Genomic DNA, 19,484 nt, shown 5'->3' on the forward strand with positions numbered 1-19,484 from the left:
AGTTCACAGAATTAATTGCTTTTAATGACTATGAAGGAAATAAAATGGGAGCCAGAAGTAGGCAAAGGATGTGTACATAAAACAGTTCAATTGAATGGGTTTCCCATAATTTACTTAACCATTTTTATTTAGTGTTGGATTTTTATATCACTTTTAGTTTTTCACTGTTATACTAATACAGAGGAATTATTTATGTTGATTTTCATGGAATAATTTCCTAGAAATGTAATTACTGAATAGAAACAATCATGATTTTTTTTTTTGGGGGGGACGGAGTCTTGCTTTGTGGTCTATGCTGGGGCGCAGCGGTGCAATTTCTCACCGTAACCTCAGCCTCCGGGGTTCAAGCGATTCTCCTGACTCAGGCTCTCGAGTAGCTGGGATTACAAGCCACCATGTCCAGCTAATTTTTGTATTTTTAGCAGAGACGGGGTCTCATCTCACCATTTTGGCCAGTCTGGCCTCACACTCCTGGCCTCAAATGATCCGCCCGCCTTGGCCTCCCAAAGTGCTGGGATTACAGGCCTGAGCCACCGCGACCGGCCTCCAAGTTGCTTTCAAGAGGTAACCACGATGAGTAAGCTGAATGTGCTCTGAGGGGTAGAAGCAGAAAAAGTACCTGTGGAAAAGGCATGTTTCCGCTTAGCTTATGGATAAGCTAAATGTAGAGCTGACTTGGGTTTAGTAGTAAGGAGCAGCAGCTAATGCAAAACCGTTAGCTTTGGGAACAGGACAACCTGGATTCTAAGCCCATTTTTGCCATCCTGTGATCTTCACAGGTTGTACGTAGCCCTCTCTGAGCCTTAGTTTCCTGAAATTCAGGTAGGTTTTGCTCAACCTTTGTTATTTCCCACCATGTTTAGACCAAGCACTCTCTGGCGCCTCCAAATTGAAGACAGCAGCTGCGGAACTGACGTAATGGGCTGAATCAGCCTCAGCCGCGAAATGCCGACTAATCACAGGCACTTCCGGCGGCCTAGACAAAAGGTTTGAAGTCCCTGGGACCGCACTTCCGGGTAATTAAGGCTACGCTTTAGACGCCAGGGCCAGCGAGTCGCAGCGAGTCGCCAGGGCCGGTGACTCGAGTGCCGCGACTGCGCATGCTCCCGCCCCGGCGCCCGGTGGCCACCTCTTTCCCGCGGGCGGGGCGGGACACTGAAGGGGGCGGTCGAGGACCCTGACTTGTCTCGCGGTTACTGGGCCGGCGCGAGCACGCGAGGCTCGGGGGCGGCACGGGGCGGGGTTTAGCCCGTGGTGGGCGCTGCGGGTGTTTCCAAGTCGTTGCTCCGCTCGCTGGGCTAAGGTCGTGTCGGGTGAGGAGGTCGCGCCGGAAGTGACTCTGGCCGTGGCGCTTCGGCGTAGTAAGGAGCCTGCGACAGAGTTTTGTTGTTTAGGGGGCGCGGCACCGCACCGCTCCCTTCACCTTGCAGCAGCCATGGCGAAAGGCAGAGTCGCCGAACGATCGCAGATGGGCGCTGACCACACGACCCCCGTGGGGGACGGGGCAGCGGGGACGCGGGGTCCCGCGGCGCCTGGCAGCAGAGACTACCAGAAGGGTGAGTGGGCCCGGGGAGCAGAGCTGGGGGTGGCCCGAGGCTTCTGTGTGTCGGGAGGGGAAAAGGACCCCCGCTATTTTCGGAGAGTTGCGGGGAAAGAGGGGGCCTGCTGGCGCCGCGGCGGGAGCAGAGACCGTGGGGGAGTTGGGCTTGGGCGCTCGCGCAGCACAAGGCCGGACGCCTAGTAGGTGCGTTGTAAATGCTGTTTGAGTAGAATTCACTTAAAAGAAGGGATGACACTGGCTTGTTGACGCTCAGGTAGATTGTAAGGTTGATGATAACGACGCTAGGCAGACCTGGAAGGAGCTGTACTGTAGCATTCGTTGCGTTGTTTTTACAGATGAAGAAACTGAGGCCCAGGGTGGGTATATGACTTATAAAGTCATAAAGCCAGATCAATGAAGTAGTAGTTAGGAGCAAGGACTTAATACTTCCAGGTGGCAGTACACGTGGGTTTGAGTCCCTGCGCTACTGTTTACTTGTAACCTTGGACTCGGTAACTTTCAAAAAAAGCTCAGTGTCTGAACTGTGAAATGCGGATAATAATAATATCTACTTAATAGGTGGTGCGTGGGTTAAACGAAATAATTCACGTGAAAGATTTCGAGCAATGCTTGGATATGAAGTGGGGGGCTAAATAAATATTAGCAATTACTTCGTTACAGCTAAGGTCACTCATTCTAAAGTTTATTTCCCCACTACATCATCCTGACATTTCTCATGGCTTTATTTTTGGTTTTTGTTTTCTCTTTATTCCTACTGCCTCTATAATTGCAGAATCTCACGGCTTTAAATATTGTTTTAAGGAAAAAACTGTACGTAGAAACTAAATACTTTGATTCCGTGTTGGCCTGGAATTGTTCTTTAAATGATTTTAAAGCTCATAAACTTAAAGTGATCCTAACAAGTTTGTCTGTAGCTCACACAGGTGTGTTCCACCACCAGTGATGGCTAGGAGAACTTCTGAGAGTGTGTAGTAGAAAATGTTAATGTATTTTCAAATAATTTAAAATGTCTCCAACAGTCTAATTTGGCTCTGTCAGCCTTACGTATTTGGGTATTTTTCCATCTTATATACAGTGGATCTAGGTAACTTCATATAACTTCAAAAACTGAGAAATGAATCGTTGTTAATGTATAAATCAGCTCTGAATAAAAGAAAGATTGTTTTGAAGACTTTACTACTGAGGGTGACAATATTCCAAGGTCAGAGTTTCCTGAAAAAGTGTTTTCCAGATAGGGCATCCCTAAAAATTGACATCTCATTTGAGGTAGCAGCCAGTTGTATTATTCATGATTTTTGCCTAAAGCTATTTAAAAAATAAAACCTTGAAACTTCCAAAGTGCTCTTACTTTTTTATCTTATTTTATCATTACAACAAAACATTCAACACAATTATTCTTATGATGCTGTCCCATGACATCTATAGATCACAAATCTATAGGAAGACAGGGAAGAGATGTGAAGGTGTGCCTTCACTTCATGGTGAAGTAAGGCCTGTTTTTAGTGGCTTGAGACAGGGCCTCGCTGTGTCACCTATGCTGGAGTGCAGTGGCATGATCATAGCTTGCTGCAGCCTCAACTACCTGGGCTCATGCGATCTTCCCACCTCAGCCCTGTCAAGTAGCTGGGACTACAGGTGTGTGCCACCATGCCCAGCTAATTATTTTTTGTAGAGAAGGGGCCAGGGTGTCTTGAAGTCCTGGGCTCAAGTGTCTTCCTGCCTTGGCCTCCCCAAATGCTGGAATTACAGGCATGAGCCATTGTGCTTTGCCAAATAAGTAAGGTTTGGATAAGCAGAGAGAAGGGAAGGGTATTCCAGGCTAGGAGAAAGAGAGTAGTAGGGTTGAAGGTTAGTGTGAAACTTTTATGTGTGTAGGTAAGGAGATTAACTTGTCAGGAGCAGAGGGTTTCTGTTGGGTGGTAGTAGGCGACGAGGTTGGCCTGTTCAGGATGTGTCAGAATGTTCCTGTAAATTCCATGATACTTGGAAATGAATTTGTATTCTATTAAGTGACACATATATAACTTTGACAAATAAGTAGTTGTCATCATATGTATGTTTGAACTGTTTTGCATGCTATCTGCAATGTTTGGTACATTTAGTGGATTCCTTGCCATTACTCTGGCCTCTAGTCTCAGAGCTAAGCCTAGTAGACTGTGGACCACTTTGACTACTTGAGTAAGGCAGAGGTAACACGGAAAGTCTGATTTTTGCATGATGAAGATGAGAGAGCAGACAGGAGGTGAAACTAGTTAAGAAGCTCTTGAGAATGCATCAAGCCCAGGCAGCAGTGGAAAGGCTGGAGGACACACCTAAACATGTGGAATCCCAATGCCAGGCAGCCAGGGCCAAATCCATATCCACCCAACATTGGGTGCCCTGGAGGTTCCAGTCCTGCCCACTCACCACCTATCAACCCACCCTTTCCCCCAGACCCCTGTCCTCCTCCCCCAGGAGCTCCGCAAGGCAATTCAGCTTCCCCCCCCCGCCAGGTTGGCCCCCTCATCCTGTGCCACAGCCAGGGTATCCAGGATGCCAATCCTCAGGTCCCTACCCTCCTCCATACCCACCGTCTGCTCCTGGAATGCCTCCTGTGAATCCCTTGGCTCCTGGCATGGTCGGACCAGCAGTGATAGTGGACAAGAAGATACAGAAGAAAATGAAGAAAGCTCATAAAAAGATGCACAAGCATAGCAAGCATTCCTCCTCCCTACAGCAGTGATTCTGACTGAATACAGGCCCTGGATCCTTCCCTCAAGTCTCACCAGTTCTGCTCTCCTATCAAGCTTCAGATGCCATGTTGTACTGGGGGAAAGTAGCCCTTGTGCTCCCCACCCCCTACCCCCGCCTGAGCTTCACCCTGCTGTTGAGCCCTGAGTGGCTAGGGAAAATGGGAAGAGAATTGCCATGGCCTGGCCATCTTGTTGTTGCTTGGATAGATCATATAGCTAATGAGTTTAGCAGGGGAGCTGTTTTTTGAAGATGATGAACTAAATGTTGAAGACAAGTTTGAGATCTGTAAAGTGTGATTTTTTACTTCTGCTTATAATACTTGTGATTGGGGAGGATTGTGGAAATTTAATTATGATGAAAAACCTCTATCTTTTTTGTAATGTTGGCATACTTGGGGAATTTAGTGGAAAGTACATTCCCCAGCAGGCCTTTTGTTGGTTGCACTAACTGCAAGGTTGCTGGGAAGTAGAGTCTGTTTGGTCGATGAGCTTTGACTGCCATTTTGGAACCTTACTTCTCCTCCTTAGCCCAGTATGCTATCTCAGGTCCTATTCTCGTTCTCCAGCTCTCAGTCCAAATAAAGTTATTTCTCCTGGTTAAAAAAAAAAAAAAAAAGGCTCTTAACCTAATCGGTTTGAAGGTGACTGGACCAGAGTATATAACTCTTTTTTGGTGGTGTTTGCCCCGACCTATGTATTTACTAGCAAGTTCTCCATTTTAACTTAAGAGAGCTGGACTATGTTTTTCAATATATAAGTCATGACCCTTGTGAGAGGTGTGAAATCAATTTGATGGATAATCAAAAATAAGCATTTTAAAAAAAATGGAATAGAAGAGAAAAAGTGCTTTGGGATTAAATGCCGTTTTTTTTTTTTTAATCTTGAGTTATATAGATTTTGTGTATACTGGGTCATGTACATTACTTAGGCTGACATGGTGGCTCATGCCTGTAATCCCAGCACTTTGGGAGGCCGAGGCGGGCGGAACATGAGGTCAGGAGTTCAAGACCAGCCTGACTAACATGAAGAAGCCCTGACTTTACTAAAAATACAAAAATTAGCTGGGCATGGTGGCGCACACCTGTAATCCCAGCTACTTGGGAGGCTGAGGCAGAAGAATCACTTGAACCCAGGAGGTGGAGATTGCAGTGAGCTGAGAGAGCGCCACTGCACTCCAGCCTGGGTGATAGAGTGAGACTCCATCTCAAAAAAAAAAAAAAAATAATAATAATACATTACTTGGAACACAATCAAAAAAGATTGAAAAACACTGTCTCAAAGTTGATTTTATTGCTTCTAGAAGACAATATTGTTTTTTTGTTTTGTTTTGTTTTTTTGAGATGGAGTCTTGCTCTGTCGCCCAGGCTGGAGTGCAGTGGTGTGATCTCGGCTCACTGCAAGCGCTCCCTCCTGGGTTCACGCCATTCTCCTGCCTCAGCCTCCCGAGTAGCTGGGACTACGGGTGCCTGCCACCACGCCCAGCTAATTTTTTGTATTTTTAGTAGAGATGGGGTTTCACCATGTTAGCCAGGATGGTCTCGATCTCCTGACCTCGTGATCCGCCTGCCTCGGCCTCCCAAAGTGCTGGGATTACAGGTGTAAGCCACTGCGCCCGGCTGACAATATTGTTCTGACTTGGATAATCCAGATCCCTGGTCTAGATCCTGCCTTGCTATTTGTTCAGCAAATACTCCTCAAGTGTCTACTATGAGCAAAGTACTGGCTTACAGAAAGAAGGAAGCTCTGATTACTGTAGATGAAATCTAAGACTAGGCAGCTGAATATCAACCAAAGCATTAGTATGATTTGTTGATGTCAGTCTCAACCCAGGTATTATGTATCAGAATTTTTTTGGTCTACGACAGAAAACCCAGTGGAACCCTTGCTGAAAGGGAGCTTATTGGTCCATGTAAATAAATCAAGTGATGAGTAGGATTTGGTGGCATCAGGCTGGAGCCAGTTGCTCAGCATCTTCAGGATCAGATTTTTCTTTCTTTCTTTCTTTTTTTTTTTTTTTTTTTTGAGATGGAGTTTCACTCTTTTTGCCCAGGCTGGAGTGCAATGGTGCGATCTTGGCTCACCACAACCTCCACCTCCCAGATTCAAGCGATTCTCCTGCCTCAGCCTCCCCAGTAGCCGGGATTACAGGCACACGCCACCACGCCCAGCTAATTTTGTATTTTTAGTAGAGACGGGTTATCTCCCTGTTGGCCAGGCTGGTCTTGAACTCCTGACCTCCAGTGCTGGGATTATAGGTGTTAGCCACCACGCCCGGCCAGGATCAGGTTTTTCATAGCTTGATTGCTTATTTGATATCAGCTTAACCTTAAGTTTGGTTCCCCTTGAAGCTTCAGGTAAGCTAAATGCTTCCATGTTAATTTTGAGAATCTTTGTCCTAGTATTACGAATGAAGTCTTGCTATTCACTGATTAGATTGCCTCAGATCAGATGCTTTTCCCTGAACCTATCATTATTGTCAGTAGGCCATCAGAGTAACCTGATTGGCTCAGCCTGATTTATATTCTACATGTAGAAGAAAGAGTAGGAATAGAGCTAAATCAGTTTTCCCAATGACATGGATTTCTGTGATGGATCACTCAGTGATTTTTCTGTATTTGTGCTAAACCATCGTGATGTAGGAAGGAAGAAAGTGAATTTGTAGTACTGATTTTTGGTTAGATGGCTATAAGGAAAGAATAAGGATTTCAGTCAAAGGTGCTAGTTCAGATGGTACTTCTTGGAGTCCAGGCTGGCATGGAAGGAAGAGAATGAAGAGTCCAACAGAAGGGAGAAAATGAAGAAAAAGGCAAGGAATGGAATATTCTATTTAGCAAGGAATGGAATATTCTATTTAGCAAGTTCTCCATCTTAATGATTTATTGATTTAAAATGTCCAAGGTTGGCCAGGCACGGTGTCTTGCTCTGTTGCCCAGGCTGGAGTGCAGTGGCGTGATCTCAGCTCACTGCAACCCCCATCTCCCAGGTTCAAGTGATTCTCATGCCTCAGCCTTCCGAGTAGCTGGGATTACAGGCGCATACCACCACGCCCAACTGATTTTTGTATTTTTAGTAGAGGGTTTTGCCATGTTGGCCAGGGTGGTCTGGAACTCCTGACTTCAAGTGATCTGTCCACCTCGGCCTCCCAAAGTGCTGGGATTACATGTGTGAGCCACTGTGTCTGGCCTCTGTGTGTTTTTAAAAAATGATTTTAAGGCTGGGCGCGGTGGCTCACTCCTGTAATCCCAGCACTTTGGGAGGCCGAGGTGGGCGGATCACGAAGTCAGGAGATCGAGACCACGGTGAAACCCCGTCTCTACTAAAAATACAAAAAATTAGCCGGGAGAGGTGGCGAGTGCCTGTAGTCCCAGCTACTTGGGAGGCTGAGGCAGGAGAATGGCGTGAACCTGGGAGGCGGAGCTTGCAGTGAGCCGAGATTGCGCCACTGCCCTCCAACCTGGGTGACAGAGCGAGACTCGAAATAAAAAAAAAAAAAAAAAAGATTTTATTGGCTGGGACCAGCCTGACCAACATGGAGAAACCCCATCTTTACTAAAAATACAAAATTAGCCGGGCGTGGTGGTGCATGCCTGTAATCACAGCTACTTGGGAGGCTGAGGCAGGAGAATTGCTTGAACCTGGGAGGCGGAGGTTGTGGTAAGCCGAGATCAAGCCATTGCACTCCAGCTTGGGCAACAAGAGAAACTCCATCTCAAAAAAAAAAAAGATTTTATTTTATGATACTTCAGCTGTTTAAATTTATACTTGATATTAATACCATTTTCAATTATTTTTTTTAATAGTTTAAGACCATTGAATAAAGTTTATTTCTAACAATATTACAGTGGATTCTTGTGACCTTAAGAGACTTGTTGGCCTATAAGCTTATGTCCTCAGGATAAATGGATTTTTTTTCCTTCGTTCGTGGTGGGATCAAGTATATCTAGAAAACACTGAATACTGAAAACTAATGGACTAGATGACCGGTATGAGTCATTCCTAAGATCTCATAGACATAGGAATATTTTGTTTTGTAAAAGTAGTAAGAGAATTAAGGAGCTGTTCGAGGGACATTAAAGTTAAATTATTTTTCAGGATGGATTTATGCATATTAGAAGTAAAGGAAAGGTACTTATAAGAGGGAAAAATTGAATATGTTGGGTATATGGAGAAGAGAGAATTCAGAGAGCAAGATATAGAAGAAAGTGTGTTGACATTTAATGATAAGATGAAGAGAAAGGAGCAAGGGAAGATAATTTTGTGAACAAATCTTGAGGGAGAGATTGGGGTGCTCATTAAAGTAGGAGGCAGTATCATTGGTTGCAAGTAAAGGAAGGTAAAATCAAAGGCTTAAAGTGACTTGAAATAGCTCTTTTGGGGAGTGCTATAAAAGAATTACTGTTTGCCAGTGATATCCCTAATTGAAGTTAGAAAAACATGTTGAATGTCTTTTAGGCCAAGAGTGTGATTCTGGCTTTCTTTTTTTTTTTTGAGACGGAGTCTCGCTCTGTCGCCCAGGCTAGAGTGCGGTGGCGCCATCTCGGCTCACTGCAAGCTCCGCCTCCCGGGTTCATGCCGATCTCCTGCCTCAGCATCCTGAGTAGCTGGGACTACAGGCGCCCGCCACTGTGCCCGGCTAATTTTTTTTTTTGCATTTTTTTAGTAGAGACAGGGTTTCACCGTGTTAGCCAGGATGGTCTCGATCTCCTGACCTCGTGATCCACCCGCCTCAACCTCCCAAAGTGCTGGGATTACAGGCGTGAGCCGCTATGCCCGGCCAATTCTGGCTTTCTTTAACAGTACCTTTGGCCTGGGAGGAGGTTGGAAAAGCACATAATGGGGTAATTTAGACTGGGAATTAGTATGATGGAAGCTTTGGAGGTTACTAAATACAGAGTACTAGCTGGGCGTGGTGGCTCCCGCCTGTAATCCTAGCACTTTGGGAGGTTGAGGTGGGCGGATCACCTGAGGTCAGGTGTTCGAGACCAGCCTGGCCAACATGGTGAAACCCCGTCTCTACTAAAAATACAAAAATTATCTGGGCATGGTGGCGTGCGCCTGTAGTCCCAGCTACTTGGGAGGTTGAGGCAGCAAAATTGCTTGAACCCAGGAGGCGGAGGTTGTAGTGAGCCAAGATTACGCCACTGCACTCCAGCCTGGTGACAGAGTGAGACTCCATCTCAAAAAAAAAAAAAAAAATTTAATTAATTAACCAGACACGGTCACAAACACCTGTGGTCCCAGCTAGTCAGGAGGCTGAGGCAGGAGGATTGAAGCTGAAGGCGTTCAACTCCCAGGAGTTGAAGGCTGCAGTGAGCTATGATTTCACCACTGCACTCCAGCGTGGGCAACAGAGTGAGACACCGTCTCATAAAAGTAAATAAATAAATGGGGTTTATATTTATAAACCAAAACAACATTTTTTATTCAATTGGATTTAGTACACCCTGATGTTTTTGCTACTTTTTGCTGATTATGCTTTCTTTTTTTGAAGAATATAACTTATGAGTGAATATAACTTATTAGGAGGCCTCAAGATATGTATTGAATTAGATAATAACCAGAGGATAAATGTAATGGACAGTTAGGCATTTGTTATTACAAGATTCTGCAGAGACCTTTTCATGTTTGACCTACCTGAGATGTTTAATGTTTGTTTTTAATTCTCTGTGTTCCAAAATAGCATACATATCAATACGTCTGTGGGTTAATGAACTAGAGTATTAAGAGACAGGCATGCTTGGTTTATTGTTCCATCAGAAGGTACCTTTTGTACTATATTATGATCCTCTTCCTTCCTGCAGTAAATTTCAGAAGTAAGAGTTGAGCAAATCTCCTTTTTGAGATTAAGATGAAACATAACAAAGTTAGAATAATAGGGACTGGTTGGAGGCCGGGCGCGGTGGCTCACGCCTGTAATCCTAACACTTTGGGAGGCCAAAGTGGGTGGATCACCTGAGGTCAGGAGTTCAAGACCAGCCTGGCCAACAATGTGAAACTCCGTTTCTACTAAAAATACAAAAATTATTCGGTCCTCGTGGCGGTGCCTGTAATCCCAGCTGAGGATTACAGGATAATCCAGAGGCTGAGATGGGAGAATGGCTTGAACTTGGGAGGCAGAGGTTGCAGTGAACTGAGATCCTGTAACTGCACTCCAGGCTGGGCGACAGAGGCTGGGCCACAGAGCAAGACTCCGTCTCAAAAAAGGAAAAAGAATAATAGGGACTAGTTGGGAAGTTAGATTGTTTAGATTACTGAAAGTAGGAAAAGATAATTTAGTTTTTCACATAACTAAAATTTTATAGAAAACTTGCTAAATTTAATGAATAGGTAAGAATAATTTATATTTAGTGTTATCAAAGCACTAACCTAAGCAATTCTTATTTCAACAGAAATTACAGGTTAATTATAAATAGATATTAAAATGCTTTGGAGACTGGGCACGTTCGCTCATGCCTATAATCCCTGCACTTTGGTAGGCTGAGGTGGGCAGATCACCTGAGGTCAGGATTTCAAGACCAGCCTGGCTAACATGGTGAAACCCCCATCTCTACTAAAAATATAAAAATTAGCTGAGTGTGGTAGTGCACGTCTGTAATCCCAGCTACTTGGGAGGCTGAGGCAAGGGAATCACTTGGACCAGCCTGGCCAATATGGTGAAACCCCGTCTCTACTAAAAATACAAAAAAAATTAGCCAGTGTGGTGGCACATGCCTGTAATCCCAGCTACTCGGGAGGCTGAGGCAGGAGAATTGCTTGAACCTGGGAGGTGGAGGTTGCAGTGAGCCGAGATCGTGCCACTGCAGTCCAGCCTGGGCAACAGAGCAAGACTCCTTCTCAGACAACAACAACAACAAAATGCTTTGGAAATACACTTCACATTATTTGATTCCTTTTAGAGATAAGGTCTCACTGTGTTGCCCAGGCCGGAATCAAAGTTCTGTGCTCAAGTGATCCTCCTGAGTAAGCTTCTTGAGTAGTTGGGACTATAGGTGTACACCACCACCACTCTGGCTCAGGAATTTTTTTTAAAAAATAGTGCACCCTTCTTCTTTGGTCTTCTTACTTGTAAAAGTGGGCCAGATTTTAGCTTTTCAAACTTTAATGTGTGTGAAGATCACATGAGTATCATTAAAATGCAGATTTTTGCTTCAGTGGGAATCTGAATTTCCAGCAAGCTTCCTGATAATGCTGCTTCATGTAGTCTACCAAACATTCTTTGAATAGCAAGGAGCTAGTTGGTTTCTATTTCTCTATGTGTTCAACATAGAATTTAGTAATATCTAGTCAGGGCTCAGTGTTACATGCCTGTAGTGCCAGCTACTCAAGGGGCTGAAGTGGGAGGATTGCTGGAGCCCAGGAGTTCAAGTCCAGCCTGGGCAACATAGGGAGACCCTGTCTCTTGGGGGGGTAAAAAAATTAGCAAAATCTTACTAATTCCAATTGTTGTAGTGAGACAAGGTTTAAAAATGAAGCTCATCTTTTGTTTAGTGAAGACTTTTTGGTTGAAAGGAATAGACATCAGTTTAAACTAGAAAAAATAAAAAGGAGGATTGTTAAAACAAGAGAGAAATAATGCCGGGCGCTGTGGCTCATGCCTGTAATCCCAGCACTTGGGGAGGCCGTGGTGGGTGGATCTCAAGGTCAGGAGATAAGACCATCCTGGCTAACATGGTGAAACCCCGTCTCTACTAAAAATACAAAAAAAAAATTAGCCGGGCATCGTGGCAGGTGTCTGTAGTCCTAGCTACTCGGGAGGCTGAGGCAGGAGAATGGCGTGAACCCAGGAGGCGGAGGTTGCAGTGAGCCGAGATCGTGCCACTGCACTCCTGGGCAACTGAACAAGACTCCGTCTCAAGAAAAAAAAAAAAAAAACGAGAAAAATAATATAAGAGAGAATCTCAACTGGCATTTATGAGCAAGAAATAGAGCTAGGCATCCGGGAAGTGGAACGTTAGAAATTGGCAAGTAGCTTAGCTGTATTTCCCAATTCTGCTTCTCTGGGTTTCTGTTCCAACCTTTCCTGTTTTCTGATACATGTCTTTGGCTTACCACTTTGGCTTACTGTGTCCTCCACCGTTTAACCTTTTAGCTCCAAGTCCCATTATCCCTTGACAACCAGTATCTCTTTTAGTTCAAATTATCAAGAGAAAATCTGGTCAGCCAGTAATGATTTGTTACTACTTGGGTCAGGTGTCCAACCCTGGGCCAGACAGTCTTCTGGGTTTGGGAGGGTAGAATGTTAGAATAGGGGCTACTGAGATTGGCCCCCTTATGGGACAGGGGAAGGGTGTTAATTCAAGGGAAGGGAGATGGGGCAGAGCAGCAATGACAGCTGTCTAATACACATTTATAAACTTTTATGAAGAAGGATTTGCTAAATTAGTAGAGTATAGGCAGTTCAATACTTTTAGGATACTTCATAAAAGCGTGTTTGAAAGCCACCTGTGCAATAGTTGAATCCATTCTAAGGAAACTAAGAATAATAAATCTGAATTATAGTATACATTTTTTTTAGGCTGGGGTGCAGTGGTGCGATCTCAGCTCACTGCAAGCTCCGCCTCCCAGGTTCACACCATTCTCCTGCCTCAGCCTCCCAAGTAGCTGGGACTACAGGTGCCCGCCACCACGCCCAGCTAATTTTTTGTATTTTTAGTAGAGATGGAGTTTCACCATGTTAGCCAGGATGGTCTTGATCTCCTGACCTTGTGATCCGCCCACCTCGGCCTCCCAAAGTGCTGGGATTACAGGCGTGGGCCATCATGTCCAGCCATATAGTATACATATTTTTAAATACTCTTGAGTATTATCAGTGTATACAAGGGTTAATGGTAAAATAAAAATTGAGTTACCCACTCCTACTTCTTCCCCAATGAGTGCGATATAAAGTTGTCCAGGCCTTCGCGCTATTGACCAGTTCCTGGCAAAACAGTCCCATACTTTCTTCTGCTTACTGCTTCCGGAATCTCATTCCATACTTTTATTGTTAATATAATTTTTTTTTTGAGACGGAGTCTCGCTCTGTTGTCCAGGCTGGAGTGCAGTGGTGCGATCTCAGCGCACTGCAAGCTCCGCCTCCAGGGTTCACACCATTCTCTTGCCTCAGCCTCCCGAGTAGCTGGGGACTACAGGTGCCTGCCACCACGCCCAGCTAATTTTTTGTGTTTTTAGTAGAGATGGGGTTTACCATGTTAGCCAGGATGGTCTCGATCTTCTGACCTCATGATCTGCCCGCCTCGGCCTCCCAAAGTGCTGGGATTACAGGCGTGAGCCACCACGCCTGGCCTTGTTCATATAATTTTTTAAGCTAATACTGAGATTACCCTTTGAGGGACTACAAATATTCTCCCATTGTTGGAGTTGCAGAGGTACCCAAAACGTTTGAGATTCAAGTTTATATTCCGATGCATTTGGTATAAAGAGAAAGTATAACATTTCTCCAGTTGCTTTTGTGAATATTTATGTTCTTAAAACAGTTGAAGTAATTGCCAAATTACCTCATTTTTCCAAAGGGGCCATTTTGTCTATGCTGTTAGCTCCCAGTATAGAAATATGAAATTGACAGTAGGTGATAAAATTTAGAGCATTTAGAACAATGTTCTTTTTTTCCCCTTTGGCTTATCAATAAGCCAATGCTACAGTCTGGTGTTCTGCTTTTTCATATTTCTCAAATTGATATATCCCCCCAAAGTAATATATCCAGTTAATAAACTTCAAGTACTGTACAGTGCTTAAATTTAATTAATTATTGTTATTATTTTTTTAGACGAAGTTTTGCTCTTGTTGCCCAGGCTGGAGTGTAATGGCTCTATCTCCACTCAACGCAACCTCTACCTCCCAAATTTAACCGATTCTCCTGCCTCATCCTCCCGAATAGCTGGGATTACAGGCATGTACCACCACACCCAGCTAATTTTGTATTTTTAGTAGAGACGGAGTTTCTCCATGTTGGTCAGGTTGGTCTTGAACTCCCAACCTCAAGTGATCTACCTGCCTCGGCTTCCCAAAGTGCTGGGATTACAGGCGTGAGTCACTGCGCCCGGCCCAGTGCTTAAATTTAATGTCACATTGTTTTAGGCAAAAGCACGCACCATTTTCTGGAAGGAAAGCATTTACAGAAATTACTTGCTGGCTTGTCTTCTTTTATATTTATCTTAATTATACCTTCTTTTTTCTTCCAGAAAAATCCTGGGCAGAAGCTGGATCAGCAAGAATGTCACTCCTTATATTGGTGTCCATTTTCTTATCTGCAGCTTTTGTTATGTTTTTGGTATATAAAAATTTTCCTCAGCTTAGTGAGTAAGTATACTGAGAGATAAACTGAAAATGTATAGTTATTTATAAGATGAAAGTGGATTAAGGCCAAGTGCAGTAGCTGACACCTATAATCTCAACACTTTGGGAGGCCGAGGTGGGTGGATTGGTTGAGTCCAGGAGTGCGAGACCAGCCTGGGCAACACGGCAAAACCCATGTGGAAATACATACATCTATATGTGTATGTGTGTATATGTATTTAATATATTTATATACACACACACACACATATATATATACTTTTTTTTTTTTTTGAGACAGAGTCTCGCCCTGTCACCCAGGCTGGAATGCAGTGGCGTGATCTCAGCTCACTGTAAGCCTTGCCTCCCAGGTTCAAACAGTTCTCCTGCCTCAGCGTCTCGAGTAGCTGGGATTATAGGGGTGGGCCACCACACCCAGCTAATTTTTGTATTTTAGAGACGGGGTTTCACCATGTTGGCCAGGCTGGTCTTGAACTCCTGACCTCAGGTGATCCACCTGCTTCGGCCTCCCAAAGTGCTGGGATTATAGGCTTGAGCCACTGTGCCCAGCCTGGAAATATATTTTAGAAGGGCAAAATATCCCAGAGCTATTAAACCCTAGTAATACCACCCTGGTATAATCATAGATTATATGAAGGACTACTAAGATGTAGTTAGACTTTCAACCAGGGCCAGCCTGATGTGGTAATGGAGAACTAAGAAATGTGATTTCAAAGTATCAGGAAGGTCATGTTTTCTCCAAATTGCCTTCATTCACAATTCTTTTTTTTTTTTTTTTTTTTTTCCTTCATTTGAGATAGTTTCACTCTGTCACCCAGGCTGGAGTAAGTGGTATTGATTTTGGCTTACTGTGGTCTCTGCCTCCTCTCCTGAGTTGAAGGATTTTTGTGCCTCAGTCCCCTGAGTAGTTGGGATTATAGGTGTGTGCCACCACAGCTGGCTGATTTTTGTATTTTTAGTAGAGATGGGGTTTTACCATGTTGGCCAGGCTGGTCCCAAACTCCTGGCCTCAAGTGATCTGCCCACCTTGGCCTCCCAAAGTACTAGGATTACAGGCGTTAGCCACTGTGCCCAGCCCACAATTTTTTTTTTTTTTGAGACTGCGTTTTGAGATTGTTGCGCAGGCTAGAGTGCAGTGGTGCCATCTCAGCTCACTGCAACCTCCACCTCCTGGGTTCAAGCGATTCTCCTGCCTCAGTCTCCCGAGTAGCTGGAATTACAGGTGTGCGCCACCACACCTGGCTAATTTTTGTATTTTTAGTAGAGATGTGGTTTTGCCATTTTGGCCAAGCTGGTCTTGAACTCCTGGCCTCATGTGATCTGCCCACCTTGACCTCCCAAAGTGCTGGGATTACAGGCATGAGCCACCGTGCCCAGCCTAGAGTCTTTTTCGTTTTATAAATTTCATAAGTAGGAACCTTTAGTTTACTGGGTATCTTATTGGACTTGAGAAAGAGGGGCTCATACCTCTTTTTTTTTTTTTTTTTGAGGCAGGGTCTTGCTCTGTTACCCAGGCTGAAGTGTAGTGGCACAATTACAGCTCACTGCAGCCTCAACCTCCTGGGCTGAAACGATCCCCTACCTCAGTTTCCCGAGTAGGTAGGAGTACAGGCGTGCACCACCATGCTCTGCTAGTTTTTTAATTTTTTGTAGAGACAGGGTGGGTGCTGGGATTACAGGTGTGAGCCACTGTTCCCAGCCATAGGTCAGTTAAATTTTTTTTATCATGTAAACAAATGAGGACTCATGCTTTTAGTCCTAGCACTTTGGGAGGATCACTTGAATCCAGGAGTTTGAGAACAGCCTGGGTCACATAGCGAGACCCCATCTGTACAAAAAACATTTATTTATTTATTTTTTTGAAACAGAGTCTCACTCTGTCGCCCTGGCTGGAGTGCAGTGGTGTGATGTTGGCTCACTGCAGCCCCCACCTCCCAGTTCAAGCGATTCTTCTGCCTCAGCCTCCCAAGTAGCTGGGACTGTAGATGTGTGTCACCATGCCTGGCTAATTTTTGTATTTTTAGTAGAGATGGAGTTTCACCGTGCTGCCCAGGCTGGTCTTGAACTCCTGACCTTGTGATCCACCCACCTTGGCCTCCCAAAGTGCTGGGATTACAGGCCTGAGCCACCACGCCCAGCCTATAAAAAATTTTAAAATTAGCAGAGTGGCCTGGCGCGGTGGCTCATGCCTGTAACCCCAGCACTTTGGGAGGCCGAGGTGGGCGGATCACCTGAGGTCAGGAGTTCGAGACCAGACTGGCTAACATGGAGAAACCCCATCTCTACTAAAAATAAAAAAATTAGCTGGGCGTGGTGGTGGGTGCCTGTAGTCCCAGCTCCTTGGGAGGCTGAGGAAGGAGAATGGCGTGAACCCGGGAGGCGGAGCTTGCAGTGAGCCGAGATCGCGCCGCTGCACTCCAACCTGGGTGACAGAGCAGGACTCTGTCTAAAAAAAAAAAAAAAAAAAAAAACAACTAGCAGAGCATAGTGGCAGGCATGTGCCTGCAGTCCCAGCTACTCAGTAGGCTGAGGTGGGAGGATCACTTGAACCGAGGAGATGGAGGTAATATTGAGCTATGATCGTGCCATTGCACTCCATCCAGCCTGGGTGACAGAGCATGGGAGCCTGCCTATAGAACAGACAAAAACCAGAAATGATCATAATATGCATGAAACACAAAGGTGATTATTCGAGGCTTTTCTAAGCAAGAAATCATTCAATTCCAAACAAAGTACGAAATATAGAGTAAAAGTAATGGAAAACTTGGCAGTTTTTTGTGGACTTTGATCTGTGATATTCAAGAAAGTGTTTGAACTGTGAATTTGTTACATTTTTACTTAATTTTCATTGTAAACTATTATTTAGTTTATCATCAGGATTACCCAAAATGATGTTAAATGTTTTTAATATACTAACATCAGTGGTTCTTTTTTCTTTCTTTTTTTTTTGAGACGGAGTCTCACTCTTGCCCAGGCTGGAGGCTCACTGCAGCCTCCGCCTCCCGGGTTCAAGTGATTCTCCTGCCCCAGCCTCCCGAGTAGCTGGGATTACAGGCGTGCACCACCATGCCCAGCTAATTTTTGTATTTTTAATAGAGATGGGGTTTCAACATGTTTGCCAGGCTGGTCTCGAACTCCTCACATCAGTCGATCTACCTGCCTCAGCTTCCCAAAGTGCTGGGATTACAGGCGTGAGCCACCACGTGCCTGGCCAGTGGTTCATTTCTTATATTGAAGTTAAAATTTGTTTCCATGTTGGAACAAATGCCTTTAACCCTTGGTTTGCGTCATCCAGAACCTTCATATATAAATTACCTGTCTCTGATTCTGCTGAGACATTAAAAAGAAAAAATTGCCTGTCTCATGAAATTATATTAAAGCATTAAAAAATAATTTATAGCCGGGCATGGTGGCTCACTCCTGTAATCCCAGCACGTTGGGAGGCCAAGGCGGGTGGATCACCTGAGGTCAGGAGTTTTGAGACCAGCCTGGCCAACGTGGTGAAACCCCGTGTCTACTAAAAATACAAAAATTAGCCAGGCATGGTGGGATGTGCCTGTAATCCCAGCTACTTGGGAGGCTGAGGCAGGAAACTCAGCTGAACCCAGGAGGTGGAGGTTGCACTGAGCCGAGATCATGCCAATGCACTCCAGCCTGGGCAACAGAGTGAGACTCTGTCAAAAAAAATAATAAAAATAAAATGAAGTTAATAATAATTTATAGGCCAGGTGCGGTGGCTCACTCCTGTAATCCCAGCACGTTGGGAGGCCGAGGCAGGAGGATTACTTGAGCACAGGAGTTTGAGACCAGCCTGGCAACATGGTGAAACTCCCTCTCTACTAAAAGTACAAAAGTTAGCTGGGCATGGTGGTGCACGCCTGTGATCCCAGCTTCTCAGAAGGCTGAGGCAGGAGAATCGTTTGTACCTGGGACGCAGAGATTGCAGTGAACTGAGATTCCACCACTGCACTGCAGCCTGGGCAACAGAGCAAGACTCCATGTCTCAAAACAAAAGAAAAATTATAAACTTTTATACTTAAAAATTGCTAATTTAGACTTAACAGATCAAGGCATCAAATCATTTTGGATAAAATTTCATGTTGTGAACTTGACTTTGATATTATCTTCGCATAATTCTGTTCTAAAATTTTTCACTTTATTTCTTTAGAGAAGAAAGAGTGAATATGAAGGTTCCCAGAGATATGGATGATGCCAAGGCTCTAGGAAAAGTTTTATCCAAATACAAGGACACGTTTTATGTTCAAGTACTTGTAGCTTATTTTGCTACATATATTTTGTATCCTTTTAACTGAAAAAATGTTTTCTAATTTTGTTCAAGAAAAAGTGTAAAAGATCTGCTCTTCATTTATACATAACTATTTTCCTTTTAAAATTTGTTATTGCAGTGTAACAATATTAAATAATTGAAAAATTAAAATGGAAAAAATTATCACTTTAATCCTATTTCCTGAACTAATTGTTCTGAATTAATATGTCTGAATTGTTCTGAATTAATATGTCTGAATATTTATTACAAGTTCTTTTGTATTCTGCTTTTTTCACTTATCAAACATTTTCCTTTACTGCATATTATTAAGATGTTTATTTTATGGGTTTGATTTATCATTGTGTTCATTAACTGATGATACTAGTTTATATAATTATTTTGAATTACTAGTCACCATAGTATTTTTATAATTGTTCTCTTAGGTTTGGAGGTATAATTTGTTATTAATTTTTATAGATATGTATTATGAATCTCCTTTGTTCATGTTTTTTTCTTGCATTGTTTCTTTTGTAAAAATTCTTGAGATACTTATTCAAAGGAATGAATGTTTTACAATTTTTGATGTATATTTTATAGAAGTATATTACATTTTAACTAGTCAGGAAAATAG

At 43.9% G+C, this 19,484-nt stretch overlaps 1 protein-coding gene across 6 annotated transcripts in view; it reads left to right on the forward strand.

Annotated features, from left to right (window-relative positions):
- The first annotated feature begins 271 nt into the window (after positions 1-271).
- Positions 272-19,484, forward strand: part of TMEM41B (transmembrane protein 41B) — a 34,223-nt gene continuing 15,010 nt past the window's right edge. For 3 of the 6 annotated variants that reach the window (XR_008510923.1, XM_054523689.1, XM_054523690.2), the window contains exons 1-4: positions 272-1,556; positions 14,057-14,179; positions 14,472-14,589; positions 18,755-18,883. Coding sequence is in view for 4 of the 6 variants with exons in the window: in XM_054523689.1 (XP_054379664.1) it covers positions 1,436-1,556; positions 14,057-14,179; positions 14,472-14,589; positions 18,755-18,883 (491 nt within the window). In the remaining 2 variants the exon portion in view is untranslated. 6 annotated transcript variants of the gene reach the window in all.

Source organism: Pongo abelii, chromosome 9 (assembly GCF_028885655.2).
Source record: "Pongo abelii isolate AG06213 chromosome 9, NHGRI_mPonAbe1-v2.0_pri, whole genome shotgun sequence".
In the NCBI taxonomy this organism is placed as follows: Eukaryota; Metazoa; Chordata; class Mammalia; order Primates; family Hominidae; genus Pongo; species Pongo abelii.